Raw genomic sequence first — 19,913 nt, forward strand, 5'->3', positions numbered from 1 at the left:
CTTCGTGTGCACGCTTTCGTGACCCGAACCGTAAACAAGGGGAATTCGCACTTGCCTTTCTTGCGTATCTTTAAAACAAACTCCAAGGTTATTCTGGGAAGAAACGGCGAGTGCGCACAAATGTTTTTGTTTCGTAACCCGCGGCGAACCCGCCCTGCCCAAACGCAAGCTAGCGGGTAGAAAGGCACCTATCGATATACCTAAACACCGAACGTTGAGTACATTTATGAGCACAGCCCGAACGTAGAGCGTTCGCTTTTAATTATAGACATGTCGCATAAGTTAATGATGCTGCTGTCACTTCGCAGCAAGTTCGGACAACCCAGCTTCACAATTTCAAAGCAATAGCGTTCATAGCACATGTAGAGGCCGCTTATTCCATCCACGTTCTCGCCAGTGCGATGGTGGCCTAATGTCGGCACAAACGCCCGTGAGATGAAATATTCGTGCGCTCTCTAGCAAGGAAGCGTGTGTGGTGAGAATATTGAAGCCTGGCTTAGAAAACGCCTTTCTGCACGATCTGGTTGCATAGCTCTAAAGCGGTTGAACGCTGTCGGCAAGCATTTATTTGGTGTATCAGTGCATTCGAAAGAGCAGGAAAGTTTATAATGAACAGTCACAATCTTCTAAACAACCGTCCCAACAGCCTCAGCCGTGATGCGAGGGCCATAATAGCGTCGCGTACCTCCATCTCACACTTTTGCAAGACTGCATCTCGAGCACGCCCGCATAGGAGATACTCACCGCAGCGTATGCACTCGTGTTAATAACACCGAGGCCTTCACAACTACGCGTAGCCGCGCGAAGGATTCTTATCTGTGCTTCATAATTTCAGTTCCTCCTTTCCGTGGTCCTTTTGTTTTCCGCGAAGAAAAAACGAAGCCAGCCGTTTTGCTGAAAACCGGACAACAGGGTTGTGTGTACGCTGACCCAGCTACAAGGGCCCGGAAAAAAAGGGAACCTTGAGCACGTTATTTGCGGCACGTGCGCGCGCGCCCACCGAAGCGCTCGAGCGCGCCACCGCGTGGCGCAACTCGCAACAACCGGTGGCCCATAGCGCCCCACACAACACGCTGCAGTAGCGGTATACACAGTGTATGGTTCCTTTTTTTTATGCATGCCTGTGCGCGCTAGCGTCGGGAAGCTGTGAGTCACTGTATCGACCTTGGTTTCCAGGGACGTCTGAATCGATTGAACGACGCAGTCGGAGGAACACGAACGTGTACACCACCTCTCGCAATCTCTTCGTACGAGCGCTATGACGTCGAAACTCCCGGTCGAAACACGCTGTCCAGACCGCCGTAGTTCTTGGGGGAGGCAGGGCCTTCGAGCGACGTGCCAAAAATACTTACGGGCAGTGTAGAAGCGCAAAGGTTGTGACGTGACGAACCAAACGACCGACCACGTGCGCAGCAGATTGCATAGATGTTCAGGCAGTCCAGTCGAGGAACTCCTCTGGCAAGAACCCGAGAATATTAATCATAAACTAGAAGTACAACCACGTTGCACAATAACACGAAAGAATAGACATACAGTGAACTTGTGATGTTGCTACAGAAATAAATCGTTCTCAGCAATAAGTTGTGCAAGTTTCATCCTTAGGTCACCTAATTTCTGGTAAACTCAATAAAGCTTGCGTATGCCCGTGACCTCTAATGATCTTGTGTCAGTGTGTCAAGATTTGCGAGAATGATTTAGGTTAATTGACCAACTTGTTTTAGGTGGATTGTGGCCACACATGCTCTGTTACGACCCGAAGCATCTAAACATAGCTTAAACTGCGACGTGACATTTCGTAAAAGTGGTTAGCCGCGTCAGCCTAAATGTGAAGCCAAGTGCGGCATTCGGTCGTCTGCTTCGGCGCTTCGCGCGCCAAGCGCGCCGGGCGCGCCGGCCGCGGTTTCGCATTGGGCCCGCAACTCCCAGTCGTCCCACGCGCAGCGGAGGTCCCGAAAATAAGCGCTCCCGTTGTGTTCGGCGCGCCGCGCGCGAACGAGCCGGCATTCAAGAGGTTCTCGCTCGGACCTGCCCCCTTTCAATACGTCGCCTCTGATGCGTCCCAGAGCCTCGCGACAACGAAGAATAATAACGGACGAACAAAACGGGGCGAAGCTTTTTGAAGGGGCGAAGAAAAGACGGAACGAGCCGCAGTCGCCGGGGCCACAACGAAAGCGAGGGCATCGTCTGCTCTCTTTCTGACGTCGCTCAAGGCGTACGCCGTGCCAAGCCCGGCGGGGCGCATGCCGCACGGTCCGGACCGGATGTTCTTGAGGGGGGACCCTCCTGGCCAAAATTAAACCTTTTGTTGCGCTGTTTAGCTTCGCGTGCCGCCCGGCGCTCGCTCCTGCGTCGACGGGCGTCAGCACCACCAACGCCGGCAAAGGCAGGCGAACCGCATCACTGGCGGCGTTGTTCGTCGGGCACCCCAGCCAAGCAGGCGTTATTATTCGGCGGTGCTTGAACCGTGACGAGGGAAAGGGAACGCCCGACGCCGCGGGCAGGCCCCCGGCCCTATGCGTCACGAATCCGCTGCCACTGCTCTGGAATCGGTTTAAATGACTTCCCAGCAGGTGGGAAGGTAGGTAGAACAATTCGCGCACCAGCCGAACCGCGCGCTCACCCACTACTCGCGTTTTCGCCGCGCATCCGAAGAGAAAACCTGCGCTCTCCGGACAAAGTCAACCGGACTGCCGCCGCTCGACTCCGAGCGCTTCTGCGAACCACTTCGGAGGTCAACACTAAACGAGCAGCACGCAACAGCTGAGCAAGGAAGGAAGGAGGAGCAACTGTTACGTGCGTCCGCCCTCTCTCTCTTTCACCCTTTCCCCTTCAAACTCACTCTCTTTATCACCCGGCGTGCCCCCTTGGTCAGGTGCGGAAAACCCCCCTTCCTTTTAAAAGTGCGGCAGACAAATGAGCGCGACTCCAGTGCGTGTTTTGCTTCCGTGGGTTGGAGGTGTCGTGGATTGATCCAGCGTGGCTGCGTCGTGAAATAAACAGAAAAGGAAAGCCTGACCGTCTCGACGTGTGACCTTGCGTGTGTCGCGTGTGGCCTAGTGGGCAGACCAAGTTGCTCCGATGAGGATTGACAGCGAGGGCAGCGGGATCGAACACTTCCCACAGGTGAGAGAGAAAAAAAATGCATTATCGTACGTCGTGGAACGCATTCGCAGTGATTCAGGAGGAAGTTCACGTCGCTATATATTTTTTTTTGTATACTGAGTACTGGTGCTAGAGTTTGTTGGCGTTGCATATAGACAATGGAGAATTCTAAGGCGCAAAAAAAAGACAGTGATTTGTAGGCTCCGTGTACCCGTGTCCTTCTTTGTCGCGCCATGACCTTCGCGGTAAATTATCACGTGCGTTTTACCACGCGTGTATTACTGTCTTCTATTTTTTAAATGTATTATTGCAATATGTTTGAGGCCTCGCTGCTTGGTTCAATCACTTCCCTTTACACCCTCCCAAATAGGAGTTTTAGAGAACCTCCTTTTGTATTTGTAAAGTGTATTTGTAAAATGTTTTCCTAATGCAGAAAACGGTGTTTGGTTGATCGATTCATCGAGATATAAAAAAATGAAATAAGAACTATTGTACCGAAATCACGAGTTGCTTAGAAAAGCATTACGAATGACAGCCATTCACATTAAGGTGAGAAATGCTAACTGCCAAACAAAGAGTTAATTGGAAAATACCACGTGTGTACCGCTGTGCAAGTGAACGCAAGAGTTAGTAAGTGCAGCCATGGCGGGGCCATCTTGGCAGATTCAGCGAGCGTTTGTCGGTCTGAGCGTCTATTCCTTGCGTCCCGAACATGCGACGTTAACAGCCATGAGTCCGACAGTTCAGGCTCTCTCCCTCTCAAAAAAAAAAAAAAAACTAATGTCAGTAAAATGAGGGCTAGCCACTCGCCCAACTTGGGCGGACCTTCTGCGTGATCATAGTCTGGAAGCTGCATTTTGTCAATCTTTGCTAAATAGTGTTTAAAAGAAACAAAAAAAGACTGTGAACTTTTATTTTTCGAGACGACGTTTCAGTATATATAACGCAATATAACGCATATAAGCATATATAACGCAATATGAGTTTCATTCGGACGATACGCATTGTTCGGGGCAGAATGAAGGGAACTGAGGGCTCAGTATTTTTTAGCAAACACGCGAAGGAATCTGTGTCAGTGGAACTATGGAACATGCCGGAAATTGATCTGCTTTTTAATTACCGTCCCGATGAATTCCAGAAGAAATTATATTTACTACATACCTCCCGTTCACATCAAAGAATAAGTGAAATGAAATTGAAATGAAGAAACATAAAAATTTGGCCACTATAACGGCATCTAAGCACACTTTTGACAAAGCCTCCACACATCAGGTCGTTGATTCGGCTCCCATTGAAGGCACGTGGCATTTTCTCGCTCTTTCATTCTTTATTTTTATTTTTTGTATGAACGATGTTCATTGTAAGTTACACCTTCTTATATAATTAATTCTTCATACAGGTGGTCGAAGGAGTTAATTATTGACCTTTTCTCTTTGGCTTCACTGCCCGCTGTTTTCACAAGGTTGTTAGTGCGTGGTATTGTTTTTTTATTCACGAAATTTAATGACAGGCGCCTCGCTTGAACGGGCAACTGACGGCTTTTATCACAAAAATTGTCGACGTCTGCTACATGCCAGCTAACACCTGGGGCCAAATTCCCAAAAGTTTTAGATGCGAAGCATCTTATGGCGGAGTTCCATCCGCTGGTGGTGGTAGTAGTGTGCGGCGTGACCACCCTTAGTACGCATGCGCGAACCCTCTCCTCACACCTCCTCTCCTCTCCGCTCCCCCTCCACCTCTCCACCGCCACCTCCACCTCTCCAAACGCGGGATCGACATGCCGAAACGCTGCTTCGCATCGCCTCATGGTCCCCTTTAGCGGGAGATGGTGTAATTTTTTTGCGCAGAAGAACTTCACGTTGGTCGATAGCATTCGGTAATATAGGCCTCACTGCCGCCAGTGGACAGTTCTTGCTTTTGCGAACTTTAGTAGCGCAACAACGTTTTGTGAATAGGGGCCCCTTTTTTGAAACAGTAAAGTGAAAGACGATGAAGCTGGGGGAAGCGTAGGGAAGATGAATTGTTTTGCTGGACGCAAGAAGTACGAGGAAAAGTGAGAGCGGACGAAATGACAAATTGACGCAGGTGAGAGTTGAATTATCGTCGATGGTTCAAGCGTACGGTTTGCTACTCTACTGTAGCAAATAATCGCGTCGGCGCTGTTCTTTTAACTACCCTGTGTGACCGCGGATGTTTGCAATATAATCTCAGCGAGTGTTAGCGAGCGCCCCCCTGTGGTCCTCAATAACACATTCCTACCTTTATGGTTTCTGGGGCTTATATTATAACTGTTTTCTTAGTATGGTCATAACAGGTAAAAAAAATTGAGTACTAGTGAGCTCTCTTGTTACACTTTCTGAAACGTACAAAATGCAACACGTCGTGGGCAACGCATAATTTTTAGAAATCGTCTGTGACAGATAGCATCGTTGTATTTGTTGAGCTCAGTTATTGCAACCAACGGGAATTGCTTACGGTGGAAATCAAGAGACGTAATCGGCTAATTAAAAAAAAAACGCGAACACCTAAGTTTTTCAGTGTGCTCTCGCGGCGCAAATTGCAATTTACAATGTATAATAATAATATCTGGGGTTTCATGTCCCAAAACCGGTATATGATTATGAGGGACGCCGTAATGGAGAGCTCCGGAAATTTCGTCTATATGGGGTTTTTAACGCGCACCTAAATCTAGGTACACAGGCCTCAAACATTTTCGCCTACATGATTTACAAAAAATCTCTTCTGCATTCGCAAGGCGTGTACACTTCGATCAAATTTTATTTCTTAAATGACGCCTGCATAGAAGTGGTACTACCCAATGTGGGCAACAAAATGCATCGGCTGTCCACTTACTCTTATGCTTGAATGCACAAAACGAGCTCACTAAAAAAAAAGCGAAAAAAATGCTCATTAACTGACACAGAGTTGCATTTAACTGCAAATTTGTGGCGCAGATTATGAAATCCGTGGTAGGCTCAGATTTTATTCCACGTTCATGCCTTGGAAACTCACCGATTGCAGTTCGTATAGAAGTAACAGTCGGAGCGTTACGCCCGAAAACGCCGCTATGATTAGTGGAGGGTTCCGGCAATTTTGACCACCGGGTATTTTTCAACATGCTCCTTAATCCAAGAACACGGTCCTCTATAGTATTTCGCCTCGGTCGAAAAGCGGCCGCCGCGGCCATTATTCGATCCCGCGACCTTCGGGTCCGCAGTCGAGTGCCATAACCACTAGACCACCACTGCGGGTGCAGTTCGTAGATTGGAATACGCACCTTAAAGTAATTAATTTAAAGTTTCACTAACAACTATGGTTAATGAGCTGACTACGCATTTATAATTTTTGTTCAAATAATGTCAGCCACCTTGAGTAATAGAGCTCAAAGGCTGCAGTTATGCTGTCACAGGCTATTTAAAACAATGCTTTATTCTCTCTAAAAAAAAAAAAAGCCTAGATAGTGTTACAATGCGGCGAAAAAGAAGTGCTTCCATTTGTGTCCGCGCTGCTGTGGTAGCGGTAACTCGCTACTGCTAATCTCCATACGTCACTCCACACGGCTGGAGTGCAACGGCTCACCGCCTCACGGAGTGTGCACGTGCAAAAAATGGCATCACCAGAGAGGCTATATTTAAAGCCGCGTGGGACGCTCGCGTCTTTTAACCCTTTCCACTCTCCGCTTTCTTTTTTTTTTGTTTGTTTCAATTCTTCATTCGCTTTTAAACGCTGTTGGCACGCAATGCAGCCTTTGTAGCCTTCATTGCGCCTAAATAAGGAATTCTAATCGTGCGAACGCTGTTCGGTATGAGTCGCATTATGTGTAAACTTTCGAGAATTTGCAAGGGGGATGTTCCTTCAAGTTGTGAAATTTCTGAGGGATGCTTTTCGTGCGTGCTCATAATAACATCGTATTTTTATCCCGTAAAACTGCAGAAGTTACTTATTTTACGCAACAACGAGGATGGGCTATGCGCCGAGAGTGTATTGAAATGAACACCTTCGGCATGGGACGAAAACGAAAATTCACCCACTCCCTTATGCATTCGCTGATACAAGCCGAAGGCAAATGCCGCCTCCTTTTTCTTCCAAGTCGATTCTACTGATCCTCCCTACTACCCCCCCCCCCCCCCCAAAAAAAGAACAACAACAAACAAAAAAAAACAAAGAAAGATCATCTGCACCTAACGTGGTTCTGTATTTCCTCCGTGAGCCGCCTACCGTTGACCAATCAGAGACGGCCTGTGAGTGACGTAACCATGTGACGTCATGCCGTTACATCATCATAACGCCATAGTCACGTCACAAAATTTGACGGTCTGTGACGTCATGATGCGGAGGGATGTGGCGTCAACATAACCATTTAAGGCTTTCGCTTTAAATATTGATGTCTTATGATTGCCCGTTATGGGCCGCACTTCCTTTGTCGCGAAAGGGATTCCTCGTCTGGTTTCAGTCACTATAGTTTCTGTGATTCCCTGTACTTAGGGAACGCTACGCAAGCTATACTTGGAGTTATTTTTAAATGTTGGAAATATTTTCTTTTGGAAAAAAAAAGATTTAGTTGATCTTCTATAAGATGTGGATCGGGCTCTATTAGACCTGTTTTACTCTTTCTATATTTTTGTTATGCTGTTCTGTCAATCTAAAGCCTGCCACTGAGCAATGCGTACGCGGATTGAACGCAGCGCGTGGACAAGTATGAACATACAGCCGCTTATTCTGTACTATATAAATAAATGTAGATGCGTTCACTTATGCAAGCATGTCAAAACAAGACACCAGTTCAGCATGTCAGACAATTTAATGGACAAAGAACCCCAACTTTCACCCTTCTATCTGCAGAAGGCTGGCCGGCATGTACTGTCGACGATAGTGGCTCACACAATCTAGTCCTGGAAACATATCAGTTGTTACGCTATTTGGATTTCTTTAGACACGATATGCACACAGTTGTGGCCGTGAACGAAGTAATGTGGTAAGTTTATATGGACCAGCGAACGGGGCTTAACTTGCGAGGACATTGCAGTTAAATTCCTGCACGCTTCGCATGTACTGACAAGATAAATCTCTGTCAACGTTGAGAGAAGACGATGCCAGCAGTTGCCACCGTAGTCTAATATATTGTTTCCTAACAGGTGTTCTCAGTCATGTTCTGCGCATTTCGGCGTGCGCTATTCGATGCCACGCAGGAAGCTCTCGCTGTGTAACAGTCTGCGCAATGCGTCAATGTTGGCCAGCGCCGACGCAATGCACCGCGACAGGGAACAAGTGTACCTGTTGAGTCACGCACCGTCGCGACTCTTTTCGCCAAGTGCTCAAGCGTACAGCAGGCAGCGGTGGTACAGTATACGTGTCCGCATACACTCCGCATGAACACATACACGCATACCACAGACACAGGCGCACGCCGCGGATACGTTCACGGACGCCTACACAAGGGGCGCACGTTCGTAGAACGCATATTTCCTAAGCGGTAGTCAGGAATACGAACAAAGAACAAACACGTACGTGTTCACAACAACAGATTTTAGGAAGTGGTATGAATGGTACGCGCCAAAACTAGCTTACAGTAAAAGTTCGTAATTCGACCCCCGTTAAAACGGAAAATCGGATATTTCGGACGTGTTTTCTGGTCCCGGCAAACATATGTATTATTCAGTGGCATAAAACTCTCGTTAACTCGGCCATATTTGGCCGCAACCCGGTTGATTCGGACGATCCTCGGAGCGCGCCAAGCACGAAGCGCCGCAAATGTGCGACGCAAAGGAGCGAAAACGGCGTTTTCGCTCCTTTGAACAACTGAAGCGGCCGCGGGCCTTCAGAAGGGTGCGGTTGACTTCGATAATCTTACCACAATCGCGTTGTTGGCGACCAAGGCTTCGGCGGCAAACTTGTTCCGTTTTCGATTTTATTCGGCGCACGCGAACAATGTAGCAATGCGCTTGCTACATTGTGATGGACGAACGATCCGTTGTCGGCCATTTTTCCAGCTTAAAAAGTCATCGTCACGTGGGCGTAGTGGCGTTGTTGATGGCGGTACGTAATAAGGGATGGGCTTAGAACACGTTCTGGCTCAAGACATGAGGGTCTTGAGCCGCGGTCGCATTGTGAACGAAGTCGCGCATGACGAAATTGAGGCTTTTACGCTGCTCTTATGCAAATAAGTACTGGATTTAGGGATTCATAAAGCAATTGAAGTAATACACATTTATTATTTGTTTTCTTGATACTTTCGATAATTCGACTTTCGGTTAATTCGTAAATTTTTTCGGTCCCGTGAAATCCGAGTTAGCGAAATTTTTCATCGAATTAGCGAGCTTTTGCTGTGTATGATTATGCGATACGCCGTAGTGGGGGACTCGCGATAAACACTGTTTACTTCCAGGGGCTGTATATGCGTTTAAACCAGTGAACAAGGGCGTAATGTAATTAGGGTCCTCAACGAAATGAGGGGCGTTCTGTCGGGGAATCGACCTTGCTCGTCAGCTGCTCAGCTACCAAGGCGGGCTTCTAAGCCTATAAGAACACTTGCTCGAACAAACATACACGCTCGGAACAGGCACTCTCTCGCACATATAAACACATGCACTCACTCTCCATCCTGCACAAACACGCAAACACAAACGCATGTAGGCAGTCACGGTGGCGCCCCGACAGCCATCACGCGGCGTGCGACCATATCCGGAGGCGCAGCGCAATGCTGGAAGTTTTGCTCTCGCGTTACGCCACACCGGAGCGAGCGAGATGTGCTTGAGGGAGCGTCCGGAATTACCGAAATGCGCTTCCGCGCATTGTCCCGCGCATGAGCGGAGGCGGGGAGACATGAACCATGATGCACCATCCGCTCTGTTGTCGCGGCTCGTCCTCGAGTTTCGTTTAACCTTTGTGTCTTTTGCTTTCTCGCGCTAAAGTATAGGCGAGGGAAGGGAATGCGAAACGGTGGATACATAGCCGCGGTTGCTATGCTTCGAAACACTAACGAGCCTCAGCGCTTTGTATACGGAAGCCCTGTGGAATCGGCGCGCAGAAATACGATTGCAGTGCCGCTTAAAGAATCGTTGAGAGACAGGGAGAGAGAGGGAGATAAAAGCAGAGGAAAGAGAGGAAGATTAACTGTATATAGAGTATATTTCCGGTTGGCTATCCCGTTCTTAGCAACGAGAAAGGGTATCGATGAATGAAAGAGGACCAGAGTATGTGACGACATCACAAAGTGATTATCACTAGGGCAATGTCCAATAATACACAACAACATTTTCCGTGCGGAGTCCAGTAACAATCTGTAATTCAGTCCATTTTCTGTGTGAAAAAGCCCTGCAACGCCCACGTAACGACTCACGCTGAGGGTAGAAAATAAATAGTTTTCAGTGTCACGCGTATGCTGCGAAATTGTCAGAAAGTTTGCCGCTCACCGAAAGGCGCGAGCGTCCAGCGTTCAGGGGCGCCACCTTATGACGGTTAGAGAAGTGAACCGGTTGGCTTGCCCTCGCGTGATGGGCCAGAACAGGGCTTGCGTCAGCGAAACAGCGATTTTGGCCAATCACGCGATGTCAAACGAATCGGTGTTTTTTCCTAACCGTTGTAAGATAGCACTTCGGACACTGTGGCATTCCGCTATATTATAGCATTCGATGTATTCTCTGCGTTCACTGCTTCAGAGCTCGGCTGTGGCTCCTCTGATCGCCTCAAAATGAATTACAGAATCTCCCAATGTGGCGGGGTTCAACGATGTCTGGAGTAGTATCACGTCAGTTGCTCATTTGGCATGGGAGCAGGAGCTTGCGTGCTCTTCGGGACGCGTGCATTGGCCGTAGGCAACTGGACGGAGTCAGGCTGAATGTATAGGGTGTTAGGCAAGCGTTAATATGGTGTTGACATAGCGGCTGTGGTGACGCGCTGTAGAGCTCGAAGAGGACACGGGTTAGTTTTTCGGCCGCGGCATCCCCATTAAATCTGGGGTAAAATGCAAGAAAAAATGAAAAAAAAGGTGGTGTACTTAATGTGCAGGTGTATGTTAAAAATACAGATGTTTAAATTTATTTTGGAAACCTGCACTACGGCTTGCCTCATCATTGATTTATATATTAATTTGGACACTCAGCACACGAACGCTTAATTAAAGAAATGATTCATGCACAGAGACTTATCCTGTGCGCACTGATATCTTGTTGTGTAATGCCATCCGATTCCGGGCCCATCACCCCGTAGTGTGTATGCAACATCAGTGGAAGGCAACAAAACCAAACAAAATGTCTTTGCGTGGAGTTTGGCGTCTGCAAAGCGAGGAATGCTTTGGCCGTGGAGAGCTCCCACGTGCTCCTAGAGGGGGGCGAAGGGGGGGGGGGAGGGAAGCGACGAGAAGGGAGGTCATGTTACCGCGTCATTGCCCGGGACATCGTTACACAAATGCAAACTTGGGCGCGTAGAATTACACGCCTCTGTTGTCCTCATCAGTGTAATCCGCGCGAGGCGTCGGTGAGAGCAACGACACTGTTTTTAAGCGATGCGTCATGTTCGCGGCTCCCACCGCGCTATGCAGACACGCATGCGCGCGCGTGCACCCACCTGACTGCAGACGGCGTGCTTCGACTGATTTTCCGACCTCAGCGCGGTCACATGACACATATGCGCGCCTTCTGGGAATAGCGACTACACGCGAAAGCTCGCAAGAAGGCTTTGCTCTCGTAGTTTTCTTCGTTTCTTCTTTTTTTCTTGTAAGTGTGAGACAGTTTATTGAAAAACAATATGCCTCCATACGCCGCTTTCAACCACACTCTGTAACGGTGTGGTTTCTGAATAAAAATACAGGTGAATCTGGAAGGCATAGGTGTTGTCGAATGGTGGCTAGTAATGGTTCGTGTTGGATAAATGATGGCAAATGTTGGCTAGTGTGTTGATTGACGTAGGCCATCCGCCGTCGTCTTCATTCGATCGTAATTCGAACGCTCAGTTGTCTACCTATTTGCGTTTTATTCGTTACACTCAAAACGTACCTACCGCGATGACTGTGTAAACGTCATCACACGCGCTGAGCACGATGTCGAGGGTTCGATCACAGCCGCGGAAGGCGAGACAATGATGATGATGGAGGTGGTGTACCTGATGGCGTACCGCTGGTGTACCTTGTGCGTGATATAAAGATCCGATGCCTGCAATGCCAATCCTATGTGCGCCATATACAGATGAAAGTTGATCCACTATAGACGGCGTGCCTCGTTATGAAATCGCGGTCTTGGCTCGCAGAAACTTCTCGATCGGTGCAGGCCTCATAGCGAAGTCCGTAACTGTTGGGAGAGTACTTCGGAGTCAGCGAACAGGATACGCTATGTCGTAATCACCGCACGGATCGTCGTGGTGTTCTGCAAGGTTAAATCGAAAACACGGAAGCACATTTGCTGCATTAAATAGTAAAGGATGACCTATAGAGTCAATGTTGCAGGTGTTACAGATAAACAAGTGGCAGATTACAATTACTTCCTTTAAATGTGCATTTGAACACAGCTAGGAATCGTTACCGCACAAAAGTAATTGAGGAATGAGTCAAAAATAACTAATTACTCCTACGTAAATCTCCAACCGATACTTATCAATTTCGCGCAAATACAGTACCGCAAATGAACTAGCTGACCTGACCGCATCACTACGTCCGCCGCAGTCCTTCCAAATCAGTTTATTACCACTTGCAGTCGCTTTCAACAATTTCATTGGCCACTCTTCTTCAGATCTTTTTTTGAAACATCAGCACCGATACTGAACGTTTTCTCGATGTCTGCGCTAGAAGAAAGGACGCTGTTACGATGTAGACGAACTCCTCGCGCACGGAATTGTAGCCGCTTGAGCAGCGCTTTACAGTTGCTAGGGCTCGGTCTGCTTCAGAGAAAGGGCTTCCTGGCAGGGCGAATAGAATGATCGCCGCTATTCGGCAACAGCAGCGCCTGTGCATGTAACTGGGCAACATCCGCACTCTAACAAAAACAAAAAAAAAGAAGAAAATAGTCCTTTGACTCCTTTTTCAGAGTTCTGGCTTGTCACGTATATGACTCTCTTTAAAGAGACGTGTTAACTCTCTTTGGAAATTATTATACTCTCTTCGGTGAGTAGTGGGACCCAAAATAGAGTTAACGTGCCTCTTTAAAGAGCGTCATATACGTGGCAAGTCAGAACTCTCTAAAAAGAGTCAAATGACTTTTTTTTTTTTTTTCGTAGAGTGTGGTGGCTCGTTAAGTAAAGGGAAGAAATGCAGACCCACCGGTGCTTTCGAGATACTCACTTTTTAGATAATGCTGACGTTTTAGTGTATAAAATGTATTGGTGGGCTACTTGATTGATCGTTACAGCGTATGGCAGCGCACACCGGGCGAAAGGACGAACACGAAACGAAAGGACAATGCAGGCGCTGAACATCAGCGTTTGTGTTGTCATTATGCTTAGTGTTCGTCCTTTCACCCTGTGTGCGCTGCCATATACTGTAGTTTTAGTGTGCAACTAAACATAATTATGGAGGTTTTATGCGCCAAAAAACCCCGATATGATTATGAGAGACGCTGTAGTTGGGCACTCCGGAGTAGTTTCAACCACCTGGGGTTCATTAACGTGCACCTAAATCTAAGTACAGGGGTTTTCTTTGCATTTCGCCCCCCCCCCCCCCCCGCCCCCGTTGAAACGCATCCGGCACGGTTAGTGCATAAATCAGCCAATTTCAACGCTGCGTTGCTGTTATAACTTCTCGTCAAAAATGTAACTGATTCAGAGTAAATTATTACTAAAACGTAATTGAATTACAGTGAGAACTGCTGAGTAAAAACTACAATACTGTCAGAAACGTTTCAGCTCACTTTAGCTCATTAAAGCAAAGGCCCCTTTTCTTGTGCGCATCACAAAATGGGTGGGGTCTTATTTAGATCAAGAAATAAGCAGTGCATATTATTTAAGTATTAAAGGTGATCAAGAAGTCTGTTTCGAAAAATAGATGATGAAGCGATGGTTACGATGTTCCGGGGAAGGCTATTCCAGTTTGTAGCTGCTCGAAAAAAAAAATAATAACGAAGCAGAAAAAGTGGGAGTGCGCGATGATGGGCGGATAACATGAACTGGATGTGCGTGCTGCGGCTGCAATGTAAGGGGGCTGATTGAGCAAAGAATTAAATATTTGGTGATAAACGACGATTCTTACAATGCGGCGATGAAAAGAAAGGGGCTGTAGTCCGGATTTCGCTTTCACCGGTGAGATGCTGACGACGTATGAGTAGGTGGGTTGGATGCATCTAGCGGCACAATTTCCGAATACCTCTGATATATAAGAACTGTCGGGGTTTTACGCGCCAAAATCACGATATGATTATAAGAGACGCTGTAGTCGAGGGCTCCGGAAATATTGACCATCCGGTGTTCCTTAACGTGTACCGAAATCTAGGTACACAGATGTCGAGCATTCCGCCTCCATCGAAACGCGGCCGCCGCGGCCAAGATTCGATCCCGTGGCATTCAGGTCAGCAGTCGAGCACCATGACCGCTACTAGACCACCGTGGCGGGTAGGGCTACTTCCAATGCCTTCGTTAAATACGCTTGATGTGGGCTCAATGTGGCAAATTTATATTCTAGTTTTGGTCTAATGAATGATTTATACGTGAGTAATTTTACATGGGCGGAACGGCAGGAAACAGAGCGTTTTGTTCCATGCTGAAATCATATTATCAATACAATTTCAATGTATTTGTAAGATGGTACTAATTCATTTGGGGTGTTAACGATAGCATAATGAAAACGATGTATGCTGTGGCGACGAGGGAAACACACTAGTTTGCATTTAGTAGGATTGAGGGACGTTAGCCTGTTCTTAAACCAACCAAGGACGCTGTTAAGATTTGTCTGGTGATGAAATTGCTCATGAATGTTACTGATTGTGCGGTAAGTGGAACAGCTGTCGGCAAGCATGTGAATGCTGCAGGAGACATGCTCGAGGAAATCGTTAATAAATATTACGAGTGTAAGAGGACCGAGGACAGATCCTTGCGGATGTCCTGACGTGTCTGGGGAGAGCGTTAGACACGTAACCATTAAGTAAGACTGACTGAAAATGATTAGCGAGAAACTCTTCAATCCATTGAAGCATATGTTGGGATGAAAGTTCGCTTGCGAAAGCTTCAATAAAAGCGGCAGCGAGGAACTTTGTCAAAACCTTTTGCGTATTCTAGAAAGATGTCATCGATCTGAATGTTACCGTCAAATGAGGCTACCGTCAAATGAAGTGAAGGAAGAGCGGTAATTGGGTTTTGCAGCAGACGCCTCTTCGAAACCCGTGTTGTGAGGGATGGAAAAAATTTCAGCGGTCGAAAAAACTTGCAGTTTGCGGGATGACGTGTGTCATTGACTAATTACCTAGTCACATTTAATTTTCCACACATAAGTGTGATTAGAGAACGTCAACGGACTGTTGTCTGTACATGAAGGAAATTCTAATTTTCATGCCATCCAGATGAACGTAGTGCATAGCCCGCCGGGTAACTACGCAGCGAGCGAAGCATGTGCGGCTTACTATGGTGAACAGGACGCTAGGCCAAGGCGACTGCGCAATGGAACGGTGTATTGAGAGAGAGATGACGATCTTTAAAGTGGCAGACTGCGGTAGCAAGGGTCACACGTGGAGTCAGAGATGAGCCGCGCCAAGGTGCACCCGAATCATACCCCTGGCTCGACACAGCTCAATTAAGTGACGGTGGAGCGGACGCAAGACGTCACAGCCACGCCCATTTTCCCGCCCTCCGCGCTTAGTGATTTTGTCCCACCTGGCTTCCGCAATCGCAGACGCCGTTGCCGTCCCAGCGTAGGCGACGACATTGCCCAATACAAGAGGTGAGTGCGGAAGCTCTTCAAGGGGGCCTAAGTTCATGTACGCGTCGCAGCCGCTGCGGCTGCGCTGTTCGTGTATGTAGCCAGCTGTGGCCCTCTAAACGGGAAACGAACGCGCTTTATTCGGAGAACAAGTTTAAACGAACGAGCTCTAGAACTCAACTGCTTATAACAGCCCTACGAAGATGACCTAGAACAACCTTGTAAACGCACTCGCGTTGTTGTTTTTCATTGGCTTCAACTCGAGCGCCCTCGCTTGGCTCTCGATAGTGTAACCTAACCAAAATGCGATTTTATACGCTGACGCTAATATACGCGCTCGTTTCCTTTGCAAAGTTACGTATGTACACATATACATACAAACAAAGAGATTTCGGCATCGAACGTGACCCTCGGCGGTCTTTCAGGGAAAGCGGATCCAGCATCACAGCGCGCTGAATCACGCTCATACACGAAGTTCCGAACTTTCTAGAATCACGCTACAGCCCAATGAGAGAGCCGCAGCAAATATTGGCGACTAGTACGCCACATATCTTGCATATTTGTTGTCACCTGTGAAGTTCTGCGCTGTTCCTTCTAACGGGAAACATTCGTGACAAACTCAGCTCAGCTTTCCGTTATCTGCCGATTTGACCGTCTTTGTTGTGACCGTTCCCGAAAGTAGTCTCGATAAATATTTATGCCGATGTCGTATGTGCAGCATTCTCTTATAGCGAAGTTGTGTACGGCTACAGCGTCCTTCAGCGTATTCTTCATGTGTGTCATCAGCAGCGTATGTGCTACAGAAATTGGGCAAACCGCACCACTTACCACTGGTCCACTAAACACGAAGAAGAGAACACACGGGCGGCATACGCCAATTAAGATAGCACATGGAACGCCAAGCACATACCGCAAGCCATGCAATACGACGCATATCGCGGGGAAAAAACGCGTGCCTCTAAAATGGAGAACCTTAAAGGAGCATGCGCTAAGTTTCAAAGGGACTTACTACTAGACAGATATTTGAATTTACGTGCAGGGTGTGTGCGTGGCTATAGTTCGAAATTCTGTGAATTCTGTGTCGTGCGTTGAGCAGCTTCGCTGGTCATCGACCTTCACAGAGTGGAATGGCTTCTCAATTTGAAAAATGTGGGCTGTTCTTCCTGGCACATTGGTATTTGGTCGCTTTTCAGTGAACGTACATAGAACGATGATGCCAACAAAGTATCGCAGATGAAAAATTTTTATTTATTCTTTTTCGTTAACACCAGCTTGGCTAGGTGCATACATGCATGCATGCATGCTTGTATATAAAGGTACAGACGGAATAACACTTGTCTAGAGCGGTGGAGCGCGCGGCTGTGGGCGCTATTGTTGTCCGCAGCTGCTAGTTCACGTTAGCTACAAGCTTCCGTTAATGTTTGAGTTATAGCACAAGGACCTGGCATGCAGTTTGACTTTGTTAGGTATCATTACGGCGTCGGTCTCTGCACACTTCTGCAGGAAATTGCAGCTGAAGCGGCCGGCTGGGCGCTGTAGACAAGTGTGATTCCGTCTGGGCGTGCGCTCCATCGCGGTGCTTGTGACTTTGAGAAACTTCCAGTAACTTCGATCAACGACATGCCTTTTTTTCCAACCGTGCTGCGAGAGATTGACGCATTGTACTTGTAGATTCATGCTTTTCTACCCTGCAATACACGAAATATCATAATTTGCATTTTCTTTCTCTGTTGTTTACTCACCTAGATCGCTCGTACTGAATAGAAAAAAAAATATCCTAAATCTTCACTGAGTTTAAAGTTAGTTAACTAACTGAGATGTACTGTTTTTATTGATATGCCAAGCATGAGATCCTGGTGCACACATGTGGTTCCAGCTTCTCCTTGCCTTATGCGTATTAGCGCTTTCCAATGTATAGTTGTAAACTATTGCACCCCTTGTGTTTGCAAGCATGTACGTAAGCGTTCTTGTGCTGCTGATACGTACCTGTTATAATGAAAAATGCAGATTTATGGACCTATTATATAAGAACAACTTAGTCTTAACTCAAACGCGTACTTCTATTCTTGTTTACACCAGTACGCGCAACGTCAGAATTATTGCGGCTTTCACATTTAATGTCAAGCCAAGACCATCTTTGGTAACCACGCGATTAGCGGTTTGAGATAGTTCCAATTTGTTTTTCCCGTTTTATGTATCCATGACTGTAGATGGAAGGTGTAGTGCTTGACATGCGCAATGTTTTTTTTTTTTTTCGGGTGATTTCTTCTTTGCTCGTTTGGTTTCTTTGTAAATTTTTAGTTACTAGGCTGTGTTATTTATTATTTTTTTGCCATTGTGGTATAGGCGGGCCAAACATACGGCCGGTCGTTCCGCATTCGCGTCGTTTATTGGAAAAGAAAAGCGAGAAATACCAGCTGGTACACATTTTCTTGTCTTGCAGGCCTACTCGTACCTGGACACACCGTACCCGGAGACCGACTTCCCTCCGGACATACGCGATGCGTGCCTCAAGCGGAGCTCCGTTGGCGCAGAGTGAGTCGGCCTCCACCAGCTGGCGGTGTATGCGAGATCGCCGGTAGACAGTGCGCGGATTCCTTCGCGAAATGTCACACGCTTGCGACACTAGTTCGTTAAAAGTGCCCAGAAGTTTACACAAAACGCATATATTTACTAGTGATGTCTGAAGAGCCCAGCGGTCCCGCAACACCAACATAATCGTGATAGTCTGTCCCTGTAGAGGTATTGACTATTGGCAGGGGGATGCTGAAATTCCAACGGTGTTTCTTTATGTATGTATGTATGTATGTATGTATGTATGTATGTATGTATGTATGTATGTATGTATGTATGTATGTATGTATGTATGTATGTATGTATGTATGTATGTATGTATGTATGTATGTATGTATGTATGTATGTATGTATGTATACTAGACTAGACCACCGTGGCGGGTTCTGCTTCCGTTGTTCAAAGGCCATCGGGGTTTCAACATAGTTTAGCGTCTTCTTTTGACTCGGTAGGCTATTGACTCGGCGGCCTTCAAAGCCACGTCGAACTTGACCTTTGAGTCAACGGACTATTGCTTTGAAGGCCTTACAAACGCGCTCGTGACGCGCGCATTGCTACGGAGCATCGTGAACTCATTAAAAAAAAAAGCAAGAAAAAGATATTGCGCTTACGTAGTCGGGACAAAACGAAAAAAAAAAATGAAAAGCTTGATAGTTCTAGCAGAGTTTTTGAGTTTGCACACGATCGAGCGCGCCGCCGCTCATCCGAGAAAAACAAAAAAAAAACAGTAGTCCGGCGTTTCGAAAACGGCAATAAAGCTAGGAATAGAATCATACGTATGCAGTGCGATGCGTCACTGCGAGAGTGCGGAAAAGCCGCTCGGTGCAGGTCAACGTCACAAGGCGAATTCTCTTTTCCCTCGTACGTCGCGACGTTATAATGACCGGCCCTGCAGGTCTCTGAATACCGCGCGCTCTGTCAGCAAAACGTTTCAAGGAAAACACACGAAAGCGGAAAAGTAGAAACAGGTCTTTACACGCGTATCAAGTGGAGGAGGAGAGGGGTTTACCTGACTCGGCCCGAGGATCTCGCGTGCATGTTCTGTAGGTGACGTAAACAATCACAAAGCGCCCACACTGTGTATAAGGCGGCGCGAGTGTTGTTCCTTGGGTGAAAAAAAGAAAACGAAAAGAGGGCCATGTCGTAATAGTCGAAGAATAATAGAATGCCGGACGCGCGGGATTCCCGAGATCGTGTTGTGCTCCGGGCGCAGGAACGTAAGAATCTCTTTCTTTCTTCTTTCTTCCTTTCTCTTCTTTCTTTCTTCTTCTTCCTTCTTCCTTCCTTTCCTTTCGTTCTTTACTGTTCCTTTCTTGTCTTTCTTTTTTCTTTCTTCTTCTTATTTCTTCATTTCTTTCGTTCTATTCTCTTCATTTCTTCTCTCTTTTCTTTCTTTCGTTCTTTATT

The 19,913-nt window shown here is 47.1% G+C and overlaps 1 protein-coding gene across 1 annotated transcript in view; it reads left to right on the plus strand.

The window, feature by feature from the left end:
• The first annotated feature begins 2,819 nt into the window (after nucleotides 1–2,819).
• LOC119390517 (ras-related protein Rab-34) overlaps nucleotides 2,820–19,913 on the plus strand; it is a 41,641-nt gene continuing 24,547 nt past the window's right edge. Inside the window, exons 1-2 of the mRNA XM_037658132.2 lie at nucleotides 2,820–3,123; nucleotides 18,378–18,469. Coding sequence (XP_037514060.1) covers nucleotides 3,079–3,123; nucleotides 18,378–18,469 — 137 coding nt within the window. The 5' untranslated portion in view covers nucleotides 2,820–3,078. The remainder of the gene's footprint in view (nucleotides 3,124–18,377; nucleotides 18,470–19,913) is intronic.

The sequence above is a fragment of the Rhipicephalus sanguineus genome, chromosome 4 (assembly GCF_013339695.2).
Source record: "Rhipicephalus sanguineus isolate Rsan-2018 chromosome 4, BIME_Rsan_1.4, whole genome shotgun sequence".
In the NCBI taxonomy this organism is placed as follows: Eukaryota; Metazoa; Arthropoda; class Arachnida; order Ixodida; family Ixodidae; genus Rhipicephalus; species Rhipicephalus sanguineus.